The 13744-nt window shown below is 42.0% G+C and overlaps 1 protein-coding gene across 1 annotated transcript in view; it reads left to right on the top strand.

The window, feature by feature from the left end:
• The first annotated feature begins 5231 nt into the window (after nt 1–5231).
• LOC147798284 (uncharacterized) overlaps nt 5232–13744 on the top strand; it is a 34200-nt gene continuing 25687 nt past the window's right edge. The window contains exons 1-3 of the mRNA XM_087139737.1: nt 5232–5542; nt 11826–11891; nt 12148–13542. Coding sequence (XP_086995863.1) covers nt 5419–5542; nt 11826–11891; nt 12148–13542 — 1585 coding nt within the window. The 5' untranslated portion in view covers nt 5232–5418. The remainder of the gene's footprint in view (nt 5543–11825; nt 11892–12147; nt 13543–13744) is intronic.

Raw genomic sequence — 13744 nt, 5'->3', positions numbered from 1 at the left:
GTACCATTTTTTACGTGTGCTTTATCATCAAGTTTGGTAGTAATAATGATGTGCGTGGACGCAATGACAACCAATGGCGGCAGCATTGATAACAAAAGCTTTTGATACGACAACTCGTGCCTCGTTACTGACAAGTTTTCCAGACTCATTGGCACGAAACCCGGTCACAGCCCAAGACTGGTTGCGGACTAAAATTTTCACCTGAGATGGGCATGGGCGGTAGAGGCCGCTATAGTAAAAGCTGAACAAAACCACGAGGAGCCAAGAAGACATCTTTTTGATACAAATTTCTTGCTAAAACGTATTGGAAAGATACACCTACTTTACTTGGTTCACAAATAACTTTTACATTGTTAAATAGTCAGGATACCAGACCCGATGATTCTGACTACTCTACGAGTCAAGGGTCCAGTATCACCCAGTGTCCACGTGACAAAGACTGGAGGAATTCCTCCAGTTTTCTGGAAATAGTCGAAATATTCTGAAGTCGTCCCGTCCATATCCGGCAAGTTCGGATGGTCCCGTTGATGTTCGGTTATTCCCGGTCGGGAAGGTAGGTTAGCTATTGAACGTAAACTCCCATATCCTTATGGCAGCTGAAATCACAGGTAGCCTTAGCCGAAATCTAGGAAGAATCAGGTCCTGACGAAGACTGGGAAATGCCTACTCATACAGGGTGAATAACTGTCAGTAATGAAATCGAAAACACCCGGGATCTCCACCTGTGACCCCTGACCCTTGCGTCATATCTATTTACTGATATCCTTGGGTGATGCCTTACCTAAGATTTTTTAACAACAGTTGTCAGGGAATCTTTGGGCAGGGAAACAGACCAAATGTTAAACATCGATCAAGTGGTAAATTCAAAAAATGGCGATGACGCCATCATGGCGTCACGTTGGTTTTACTTCTCTTTTCGCGTGGATACAAAATTCCTGCTTGGTCCAATGAGTGGTTGGTACATATATTTTGACTTATAAATTTACAAAAGAATAGAAGTGAAAAGCGGAAGAGATATGCAAAATAATTCAAATATACATCACCAGACAAATTTCTGTTGCTAAGTTAGCGCCGTCCAAAGACCATGGGTTATGCTTGTTTGAATTTGAACTTAATGAAAATGGAATCAAATTCATTACGATGTGCCACAACTATAGGTGTGAATTTTCAATGTTCGTTGACTTGTAAGCAACCGATGCAAATTTGATATAAAATTAAGAAGAAAAACTGACTCTTGACAAATATTTGTTACTGTGTTTATACTCATAGTTCCAAGGATTTAACGTTGCAGGGCCTCCAAAGTACAGCAGCTTTCAATTTCAAAAAAAATTCAACTTAGTATCCGCCCATTATCAGGGATTTTTATTATTTACTCAGCACTTAAGTTCAACGGTGCAGCCTGTGCTAATAGATTTTGGTCTTGAAAAGAAAAATGAAAGCTTTGCGCCATCTTTTGCTTTGTAACATCCTGCTAAAATGTAATTTGCTGTATCCCTGGCGGGACTGGAACCTACTGTCTTCGGTTTAGGAGACCGACGCCTTCTCCATTAGACCACAGAGACTAGTACGGTGGTATTTGTGGTTGCTTCACTGCATTATTTGAAATGATTTCTGGATGCATGCGAAGTAATGCTACATCATGCATGGATGTCTGTGTCTCTGATCTGTGATGCCCGGGTTCAAAGTTACATTGCCAGATATGGACATATATTGGAATAGTTATTGGAAGTGATCTCTGTGAGAATACAACCTAAAGAATTTTTGCTTGAGCGTAAAGTTTGAGATATTTAGGAACGCTTGCTGAATTACTGTGGTCATATCATTTGGTTTTCCTGCCCTTGTCCCCCGCACAAGTCTGCTTATTCCATCTTTTCGCCGGCCATTTATGATGTCTACTAAATTTTACTTTTTGTCATCACGGGATCAAGTTCCTGCTCGACTGACTCCGAATAAATGGTCTGGTCGCCTTTCTTGAATTTCCCTATTTTCAATGGGACAGAAGTAACAGACCTTTTCACCAATAAAAGTATGCACCCTTAATCTCGTGCGCACACGAAAAAGCATGATTGTAAGGTCTTTTTACAGAGCACTAATTGAATAAAAATCCCTCTTAGATTAGAACCTAATAGCAAAAACGATTTAATGGTATTTTCTGAAGAATAAACTGAATAAAGCCAGAAAACATGAGAAAAAACATCAAAATCGCATCCCTGTACATTTGTGACCCTTGCCGCCAAGGCCATTTTGTGCACATGCGTGCATAATGAATTTGTTAGCGAAAAGCAAAGGTTGTTTGGCGCCGCGCAGTCACAACAGTATTTCGACAAGAAATACTAGATTAAATCAGTGCTCTGAAATATATGATTACCGAGCTTTCGTTAACTGAGTACCTTCTTCATATTTGCCCTGAAGAAGGTACTCAGTCACCGAAAGCTCGGCAATCATATATTTCAGAGCACTGATTTAATCTAGTATTCTTGTCGATATTTTGATCAAGGTGCAACGCAGCCCTTCCATATTTCTCAGTCACAACCGTATCCGGTTCGTAAGTGACTTCGTCACAAAGGCGGACGCGCCATGATTTGCAGACTCCCATTGGACGATCGCTGAAGTTGCGCGTTAACTTCCGGTTCCATGGTTCAATGTAAACGGTGATCAATGCATTTAATTCTATGTTCAGTGTATGTGCATTGGGTGTAGTTTAAACTGAAGTGACGTCACACTTACGAACCAGATAAGCTCCCAAGCTGGACCAAGAGAGGGCACAATTTTCCTAGCAACACAGGCTCTTTCGGGTGCACTGAACTAATTCAAGTCCCATTGAAAAAAATCGACCACGGTTGCAGCCCCGGTGCAGGCAATCGAAGTCCCCCAGGCTTCTAAAACAAAAAACATTGTTTTTTTTGGGGGGGGGTATTCATAAATTTTTAATTATCCACCAAAAAAAAAACGAACTTACTCCCAAAAGTGAACGTTCCCAAATCTGTGAGCAACCATTTTTGAATGACATCCCTCTACGTTATCAGGCTCCTGGGGCACTTTTTCAATAAATTTTTTCTATGCTTTGCCCTGGGATGGGAGCCCTTGAATCTAGAGAGTTCATTCTGGGAAATTCTTACACAATCCCACAATTTCTTGGGTCACACAATCTCCTCCTTTTCAAATAAACGGTAAGGGTACTTTTTGAGTGCCTCTTCCTGGCGGAGAATTTCCCTTGAATTGAGCAGTGCGCTCTTTTGGTTGGAGCCGCACTTCGCTGGTTCTAAGAAATGCAAGGGTTGCGGTCACAATGAGCACTCCAATATGGATCTTTCCAACCGGTGAGGGGGTGCTTCCGATCGAGGTGGATTGGTGTAAATTCACCGGCGTCAGCAGCTGATTTAAATATTCTGAAGTGTCACTTGTTTTATCCTTTTATATTGATATTTGATTAATGGAAGATTAACAAGATCACAGGATTTTATGATGGGTGCCTCAAACTACCGAACATTGCACTGTGGATTGCCTGCCGCCTTCACCTGAAGCATTCGACGCCCACATATCCGGAAGTGTTGACATGTGCGCACTGTCCAAATTCAGTCTGTTGAATACAGAAATTCTGGCGTGCAGCTTATAATACAGAAATACAACCAATCCGGCTTCTCAGCTATACATCATATTCGTCATAAGTGAGTAAAGCCCAGCAAATCACAATAAAGCAATGTCATATCAATATCAATAATTCCGAGGTGTCACATTGCAATAAGCCATTTTCGAGTTAAATTTGAATAAAATCGGGTACAATGGGTTATCTGATTGCACATGAACATAGCAATTTGAATTCCTCAGACTAAAGACACTGTTGCTATACCTCGTGATTCGGGGCAAGCTTTTGCTTAGCGACCACCATCTCTGGAATGGACTGGTTCCTTTGTGCCCTTCTTTTCCATTGAGAACAGTGCAGTTGCAAGGCGTCTCTTATGTAACTAAGGAAAAGCTTGCCCCGAATCACGAGGTATAGCAACAGTGGCTATAGTATGGAGAATTCCAATTGTTATGTTCACGGGAATTTAAAGAACTCAGTGTACCAGATTATTTAGATTTAACTCGCAAAAGGCTTATTAGTAGTGTTGAATTACCTGTACATGTCACTGTCAACATGTAGAAATTGAGGTATAGGCCTAACTGGCCCTCTTTCTAATTCTCTTCAGATCACGGAGTAGGAAAAGAGCAGAGCTTGCTTCCAGTTTTTAATCACAACTTCAGACAGGCCTGGATCCAGGGATGGGGTCGAAACCCCCCCCCTCTTTGTGTCCCCCCCCCCAATAGCTGGATCCGCCCCTGCAAAGTGAAGCTGCAAGCTATCACACTCAATCCCCTCATACTCTGGCTACAACTTGTGCCCTTGAAGACAAACTGGCGATCTAGGCCTGCAGAGCTTGAACACGCCTGCAAAAGCTCCCATAGCATGACATGCCACTGATGACAAACCAGCCGTCAGACTTGATCGGAAATGAATTATGCTCGCATAAGGACGCCCACGCGCCAGCGGCCATGACTTGCCCAGTTCATGCCGTTGTACTGTACAAATATACACGAACTTAATGCTTCACATACTCCCAAATCTGTCACGGTGGCTCAAAGTGCGATGGGCCAGTCAAGGTTACATCTTGTTTACTGCCATCAGCACCCGGAATATTTCCTTGGAGGTGTAATCCTCCGTGATGTTCAGGGGGCTGTCTGATCTTAGCGTACAAACATGCCTGTGGGACTGTAAACGCAGGTTCTTGGTAGGATTTGGGGGGTTACATTTCTGACAAGCATAACACAAGGACTTGTTTGTCTGTCACTTGTGAATATAAATTTTTAAATACAGAAATATCTTGGTTTATTTTATCGTGATACAACGCTTCTCACTTGAAAAAAAAGGTTTAATTAAAACTAAAACAGAGCAACAAAGAGATTGAAACAGAGAAGCTGTTTTGAGTGTAAGTGTAAGTTGCCTACCCACACTGGCCAATACTGTCATTCCCCAGCTGTACCTATTTAATAAATAAACCAAATTAAGATGCATATCACCATTTTTTAACACGGCCTGATAGTAACAAGTTATTATTCAATGTGGCCCCAAAGCAAGGGTTTTTTAATGGTTTAATTCGACTTCCATGCTGACAATTTATTTATCTTTTTTTTTCACCACCCTGCGCATACGAAGGGCAGAGGAAGTACTGCGCAATGATGGTGCAATCCTGGCATACCGGTGTCTGCAGTAAATTCATCAAGCGTGTAGTTTGCGCCCCGCAGTCGCTCACTGCAGTTTCATTGTGTGCCACACCTTCAGTGGCCAGTTTTTCAGCGTGCCACGTTGAGTTGTTTTGAAATCGTACCGAGTCGGTGCAACCCTTGCAGATCTGTCTGTCTGTCTGTTGAGGAGGCAGGATGGCATCCAAGGAGCAGCACCTACAGGCCCCCCGGCAGAAAATGGCTCTGGTGACCGCATTCAACTTGGTCAAGAAGCAGGCGGCGACGAGCAAAGGCAGCACTGAACCGGAACAAATTGAAGGTGCATTCATCCACGCGGTGTCTTTTCCAAGACTTGCCTGAAGAAATATTGCATGTATATACCTTTCCGAAAATGCAGATTTAAACTGTGAACGTGCAAATTTATTGACATTCTTTCAATAATAATAATTCTATGGGATCATAGACAGAGCTCTTCACGAAGTCTCAAGGAATGGTATATAAAAGAATGAGCGTGTATGAGTGCAATGGTAAGAATAATTTCACGACGTGGCAGACGATGCGTTCGATTCCCGTCTTCACATTGTGAGATCTAACATTTCAGCTGTCTTCATGGTAAAAATAATGAAATTATTCTTACCATTACACTAATAAGAAATATTTATAAACCCTCTTCCGGTTAAAAGAGCAATTAACGTTAGTCATTTCGCGAACAGAGTCGTGTCTGCAGCGCCACCCACTGTACTGGGCAATGTGTTTCTGGCCATGCATTATTTTCCTCTTTTTCTTTTATTGTGAATGACATAACAAGGGGCGGGAACTTGTCAGGTGAGTGAAGTTCTATTCAACGGGTACCGTTGAATAATTCAATGCTCTGTGATCTACAATCTACCAATCAGATCACGGAGATTTATCCAGGTATTGTATAAAACATTCGGTTTTTCATCTAAAATTATTACCACAGCAGGCAAGTGAAATTTTGTTTGTATAGGCCTAATGTATAAATAAATCCTTTAGATATCTGCCTGGATAAAACCCTGCATCGCCTACGAATTTCTTGTCACCGTTGATAGATGGAACAATCATCAACCAATTTACATGCAGAGTAGATCCCTTTTGGTGTTGCGGCCATGTGCACGGCGTGGCGCGCCGTGACATAATATGAATAATTTTTGCACATCATGATCAATGATCTGCCATTAGATGACACTGCTTTTTTCCCTAGGTTTATGCCAAAACGCGTTGATGAGCCTTGATCTTGTGCATAATAATGGCTTTATCTTTTGATGGGTCGTATATATAAGACAAGTCGAGATTTCAAGTGGATCCCTCACTCACTGTTATCGGGAAAACTCGTGAAGTGACCACCAGAAAACGATCTAAACTTAGGTTTGAATTTAGATAATGTTTTCTGGTGGTCACATGATGAGTTTTCCCAGGTACCTGGTAGGTTTGAAGGGGATAAACATAGGTCTCACAATATCAAGCCACAAAATAATGTTGAGCATGAGTGCCAATACAACTCGGCCCATCTTGCGCGTAAACTGTTTTCATAAACATGTACAGTGCGGATAATAAGACAGATTGAGTTTCTTCATCCATGAAAATTGCTTGTAAACGCATTCAAGTTTCAAAGACTACGATGCCATTCACAAGTGAATGGACTATTGAAGGTGTCTGACAGACCGAAATAGCAGGGGCTTTAACTGTTTAAGCTACATGTACATGAGCAAAATATGCAAAATGGTGTCCCACAATCAATCTGATCAGGTCCCTAATTGTTACTTTCATCTGATGAAATTGGGGACGGAAACCTTCACAGATCACCAGAGAAAGTAGTTGTCTGTGTACCAGGAATTGTGAAACCTATTCTCTAAACAGCATCTAATTAAAATGAGATCATCAAAACCAATGGAAACCTGGAGTTTTCATTTTAAAATTTATTGAAACTTTGCTAAGCCTTGCACTTTTTAAAACTATACTCGATTTTATTATTCCGAGTAACTGGTACCTACAAGTCAACATTTAAACATTTGAACAAGATCGGGTAGTGCTAAAATGTTTGCACTCATTGCAACTGTACCATCACTACCAGAAACAGTGGAGAAAACGACAAGGAGCAGATATCCCTTGTTGGTACTTTTATTTCGCTGGTGTGCAAAAATTTTTTAGACTTGAGCCTTTACCTGTTCAAAAGGAGGCTCCTTTTTAAAAGTGAACATTAAAGTATAAAACCAGCGAACGCTACATGATGCACTTCAGTTAGGACTGGGTGCCACAGAGATGTACATTGTATATTCAGGCAGTTATAGATTACCAGGGTCAGCTGCGGGAATTGGTGCTTGGTACATGATAAGACCAAGGGCACTACCCATGACTAGAATGACTAGTTTGAACTTCATTTACGTCGAGGAAATCAAAGTGGGCTTTGGTGGAAGTTGACGATATCTTTACACGTTTACTTCCTTTCCCCGCTTACCTCTCTGATTTTGTTCACTTTTGTTTTGTTTTGTTGACTCGAAAAGTAGATGTATTATGACTTTGTGTAATTAAAAACCCCTTATTAGGGTGATATCTCATATCACTGAGAACGAAGTAGCAGAATAGTAGTCTAGCATTCCACCTGCCATCACGGAAAGTTCTGCCCTTTTTTAAAAAAAGGTTCGAGATTCGTCGTCATTGTGGGGGCGGGGGAATCATCAGGTCAAGGGGGTACCCGCCGAAAAAGTTAAATAACAAGCGAAAAGGGGCGGGGGCCGAAAGATATAACATGAAGAAAAAGGGATGGAAGTGGATTTAAACCCCCCACTTTGCTAGGGGGGGGAATCCGAAACTGACCCTTCTACTGGTAACGGTTTAATGGAGGAATAAAATACGAACGGTATAATTGCTAATGATGCTTTGCCCCCCCCGAAAAAAATACTAGTAACTCCCATGACGAGATACTAGTATTTTTTTTCCTGTTATATTATCAAAGTAATAATTTACTTCATTGAACGAATTGAATCTTGAACAATAAGAGAGGTGGACAATACTGCATAACAAGTCGAGGGAAACGTCTTGAACGTCCAAGTGCGCCACGTCTGGGACTTAACTCCAAAAATTATGCAGTGAATGTGCATATTCTGTTCGTGTGGGGTACAGAGGCTTATAAGGGCCAATTGCAATTTTTTTCCGAGTAATTATCTCGCCGTGGCGAGTTATAAGATCTTGCTGCGGTGTCAAATTGTTTTCCCGCCGCAGTGATTCGTCAGTCCTATTCTACGGAAGCGTATAACGGCCACTTGCAAAAAAAAAGACTTTCGAGATACTATCTGTCCGCGGCGACTTACTATTTCGCTGCGGCAAGTTACTATCTCGCCGTGGCGACTTACTATCTCTCCGCGCCGGGCAACTTACTGTCTCGCCGTGGCGAGTTATTATCTCGCCGCGGCGGAGTTAGCTAAAACTAGCTCAACTGGCTGCATATTAAGATTCAGTCTAGATACCAGACCCATTTATTCTGACCACTGTATCCTGTATCCTGTCCTGTATCACCCAATGTCCAGGTGACCAACACTCCCCCAGATTTCCGGGAACAGTCAAACTATTCCGAACTTATCCTGTCCGTATTAAATTCAGTTTAACGTCAACACTTTTTCATGAATGCTCCTCAAAATTGTAAAATTGTTACAAAGATTAAAAGGAGTAAAATTGGTAGCAAAATGAGTAAAGGGAGAAGAAAAAGACCATTCGGATGGTATCGGTAATATTCGGGTATTTCCGGCCGCATCTGTACCAAGCATTTTGTGAACTGTCCGGGTTATATCGATCGGAGTACTCCCCATATGCGAAGCAGAACTAGGGTCGAAAAGATAAATGGAAAGCATTTTTTAATAGAGCGTATTTTAAAGCGAAAGTCATTTTTAAAAACTTCGTAATTTAGAAATTTGGAGTATATTTTTCGAAAGCAGAACGAAATTTAAGGATTTAATACATTTAGATTTGAATGAAATTTTAAAGAGTAGATGAATTTTCATTGACGCAGCGTATTTTCTAGATTCAAAGGGATTTTAAAGGAACATAAAGTCCAAAAAAAGACTGCAAGAAGTCTTAAAGTCCAAAATTTTTTTCAGATTGAAATAAAATATTTTGTACAGAACAGATTGAACAAATTTATCACTTTTTCAGCGTAAAGCAGTTTTTCAATGCACGTATTTTACACAAATTCTCGTGCCATCCTAACTGAGAGAGCATCCAAATTAGCATAAATCCAAATTAATAAGCAACAACGAATAGAAGCAACTTGTGAAAACTTCGTTAAAACAATCTTGGAAAATATGCTTCACTTTTTCAAAAAATATACTTGAAGCGCTAGGCCTATGAGGCTTTCGCAGAATACCGTCTAAAAGATCGAATACTTTTATTACGCGGCTTCGGATGCTCTCTCAATTCGGATGCTTTCCCAGATCAGATGATTTCTCACTTCGGATGAAATGAGATTTCCGTAAATAGATAAACCGTATAAGAATTTCGAAGTTTAAAACTTCATTCAATCCTAGAGATATTACATTGCGTATATAAAAATTCATTCGCTCTTTAAAAACTTACTCGATTTGAAATCTAAAAAAGGAAATGAGATCCTTAAGATTTTGTTGGCTTTTTGAAAAATATAACAATAAACTTCTAAAATACCAGCTTTTTAAAAATTGCATTCGCTTAAAACACATTAGGTTTCCAACTAAGATTCATTCAATTTAACAAAAACATGTTCCAATTTTTTGATCCTAATTCTACGTTATAGTGGATGGTGTACTCCCACCGGTATACCACGGACAGTTCACAAAATTCTTGGTACAGACGCGGCCGGAAATTCCCGAATATTAACTACACCATGCGAATGGTCTTTTCCTCTCCCCCTTCCATTTGGCTACCAATTTTAATCTTTGTAACACATTTTTACAGTTTTGAGGAGCGTTAAAGAAAGAGTGCTGACGTTGAACTGAATTTAATATGGACAGGATAAGTTAAGAATAGTTCGACTATTCCCGGAAATCTGGGGGAGTGTTGGTCACGTGGACGTTGGGTGATACAGGATGATAAGAAAAGCAATCGGAATCATTGGGTCTGGTATCCAAACTGAGTCTTAATATGCAGCGAGTTGAACTAGTTTTAGCTAACTTCGCCGCGGCAAGTTTTAGCTAACTTCGCCGTGGCGAGATAGTAAGTCGCCGCGGCGAGATAGTACCTGGAAAAAAGTTGCAAGAGGCCGTTATACGCATCCGTACTATTCAGCGCGTCATTTTCAAATGTATCTTTAGGGTGAATGCATTTGGTCGACAGATTTCGCGCACTGTGATTGGCCAAGTGAAATTAGATGGGAAGATTCCCAAACATTTATTTAGGAAACACTTAGGTTTTTCAGGCAAGTCTCGTGTGCACAGAGGCATCGAGTGTTGTCCGTATATTCTCTTTCTTAATTTTTTACCAAGCAGATGTTTCAAAAGCATAAACATTGTCTCAACAGTCTCAACTAAGCTTTTGCCTCAGGGGGACAATGATCCAATGAGCAAATATTGCCGCGATTGTTTTTTTCCAGTAAACCAGGTAGAGAGACATTGGTTGCTTGTTCGGCTAAAAATACAGCTCGTGTGCCCCTGAGTTGTACCAAAACTGCCCGGCCGAATAATGACTAGTCTTGGTCAAGACGTTGTTGTGTTCTTGATACGCGAGAGGGCGTTCACAAGACGAATAGCTGGAACGCACGAACCACAACTAGCAGCCACGCCAGCAACAACGTCTTTGGAAGTTCGCGAAATCATGGAGCTGTAAAAAGGGGAAATCTTGGGGGGGGGGAGGTACTCAGCTCACCATTGCTCACTGCACATGCGTTACTTACGAATGCAGGTACAGGTGCGGTGCTTCCTACCCCCAGAACTAGAACTGTGGGGACGCTTGGGAGCGGGGCCGTCTCGGACGGGCCGGGCCCACTGTTCTCTGCGGCCAGTGGGGGTACGGTGCTTCCCATTTTCGGCAGTTCACGCACGCGCATATAGCAGCCACGATCGTGTGTGATAAAATAAATGTTCGGGATTTTTTTCCATCTACATTTCACTTTTAGCACTTTCACTCTCTAATGTTATAACATTTGAAGGCCAGGGAAATTAGTGTTCTCCGAATTCTTTTAACAGTTAGGCCTACAGTGTATAAGCTCCACATGCCTACCATATAAGAGTGTTGTTTGAACCACAGAGCAAGGAAATAAGAGTTTTGTTTGAATAATTGGCTGTGAAATTTGAATCAAATGAAATGATTGTTGCATAGCGTGGTTTGAAAAATTAGATTTCTGCCTTATGTTTGTCTGACAGTGCCATCAGCTTTATGCAAATGAAGATCCTGTGAAGTGGAAAGTATCAATTCCTTGAAGGAAGTGACTTTCACTTCAGCCAGTTAATTAAAAGATTCTTTTTCTCTCTTTTTTTAAGTTGCCATGTCCTTTTTCTTCAACGTCAAACTTGCTTCACTGCGGGTTCCCTTTCCTGCTCAGAGTGGCAGTCTTCAGAGACTTCAAATGTACAGCTGGAAGTGAATGGTTTCATTTGAATTGTCTTGTCTCTATTTTGTAGACATGCCAGAAGAACTGAAGAAAGTGGATCTACAGTTACCGCCCCCAAAGGAAGTCAAATCAATAGGTAATTCCATCTTAATTTCCTGCTGCATTCTCAGTTTATAACACTGTCCGAAATGCTGCAGTTGTTTCGAGTTGAAAATCAAATCATAATTTGTACCCTACTTATCTGTTTTGAAGTTTATCTTGCTTTTGAATTGAAGATTTTGAAGTTTTTATAAGCCATTTGTTGTATGCAGTCCAGTCCATAATTATAGAGAATGCAACTAACCGTGTAGAAATGCTGAGGTGATGGGATTCATAATTGTTCCTTCCTACAGCTGATTTTCCATCCCTTTCGGGCACAGCCTCCTGCAAGTTCCCCATCCCAGCTTTCATTAAGACCGATTTTAGCATCAATGCCAAGCACGGCGGCGGTACAGCACTGGTACTGATCACGAGTCTGTATGACCTCAACTACTTGACTTTCACCTCGGAGCTCTGTCTGATCCGCTGCGGTTTTGACGGCAACCATTATGGCTACACCTCCCTGGCCAAGGGAGGCAGCCACTCGATATACAGGTACATCCGCATGCACACGGATTCAGAAGGCCACTTGACACCCTGTGTACGATTTGGGTTCTCTAGGGCAACGGTTGTCTCAAACATTGCACAGATGGGGCACTGTGGGAGTGGGGCAGTCTTCAAAGGTCCCAAAGCGGAAGGCGGCACCAGTACAGCAACCTTCAAACCTGGCATCTCTTCAGTCAGTCAAGACAAGTATGGCAAAGCTTGGTTGGTTCTTTGTAGTGCTGCTGGGCAGAAGGGTTCACGTCCCTGCAATGCCTACTTTGTTGCTTTTGGGTACAAACCCAATGAAATGGTCGTGCATTCCATTGCTGGTGAGGTTTGCGATGATCTGTGGAAGTTTGGCTGCTCCAGCTCAGAATCCGACACCAAGTTAGCTTCTTCTGGTGAAGGAGATGAGTTTGAGTTCACGTGTAGCTCTTCAGATGATGAGGAGAAGCAAGAGGAGAGCGCATTAGGTCAACCCGTTGGAGAGCTTGAGATTACTGGACCGTCTGAGAGTCGATACTGCATCTTGTGCTCGGATGGCAGTGACGATCTTAAAAATCTGGCAAAAGTTATCCATACCCAGGCTTTCCGTGGGACAACCCCTACAACTCTTGTGGAGGATATCTCCATATATGCAGATCATACACTACTTGTCATGTGCTCTTGTAGCATGGGAGATTACAACATGACCTCATCTGCCCTGTATCTGGTGACCATCCAAAACTGGGGGATCAACAGCTCATTCATCTCTGGAAGTTCTGGCTTGTCTGGTAATGGTAATGAATGGACCGTGTCAGCTGAGAGCAACAAGCTGGTCATTGTTGGTCCCGATGCCCCTTGCCGCTACAGCTTCTTGTCGACCATTCCAGAAGATGCTTCCAGCCCACAAGAGAGGTGCGCCCAAGATTCCTGCTTGGCCACCGGCCTGGAGACCAAGTACCGGGGAGCAGTGCACCTCAAGGGCACAAGCATCACCGGGTGGGTGTCCAGAATGTCACAGGTCAGGATCATGATCAACGGCCACACAATCGAGCTGGTGGAAGTGGGTCAGCTCTTGGAACAGCCTGATGGTAGACTGGGATTCCAGAGGGAGTTGAGTGAGGATGAGAACAGCCCAGGCCTGAAGCTGCTGCAGGTATTTGGAGTGACCACTGACATCAGTAAGTGATCACCCAGGTCTAATTGTGTAGAACTGCTTATCAAATACAAGAGAATCACTAATGAAGCAACTTCATTTGATAACAAAATTTTGAACATTTTAACAGGTAGAAATCCTGAGTGATTGTTTGATTGTTGGCAAATCAAAGGTATGACTCTGCATCACTCCAAGTTATACGCATTGTTAAGGCCTTGTGGGTTTTT

Source organism: Acanthaster planci, linkage group LG08 (genome assembly GCF_054643075.1).
Source record: "Acanthaster planci isolate LZ-2023a linkage group LG08, COTS_SCS, whole genome shotgun sequence".
In the NCBI taxonomy this organism is placed as follows: Eukaryota; Metazoa; Echinodermata; class Asteroidea; order Valvatida; family Acanthasteridae; genus Acanthaster; species Acanthaster planci.
This window is presented reverse-complemented; position numbering and strand designations above follow the sequence as displayed.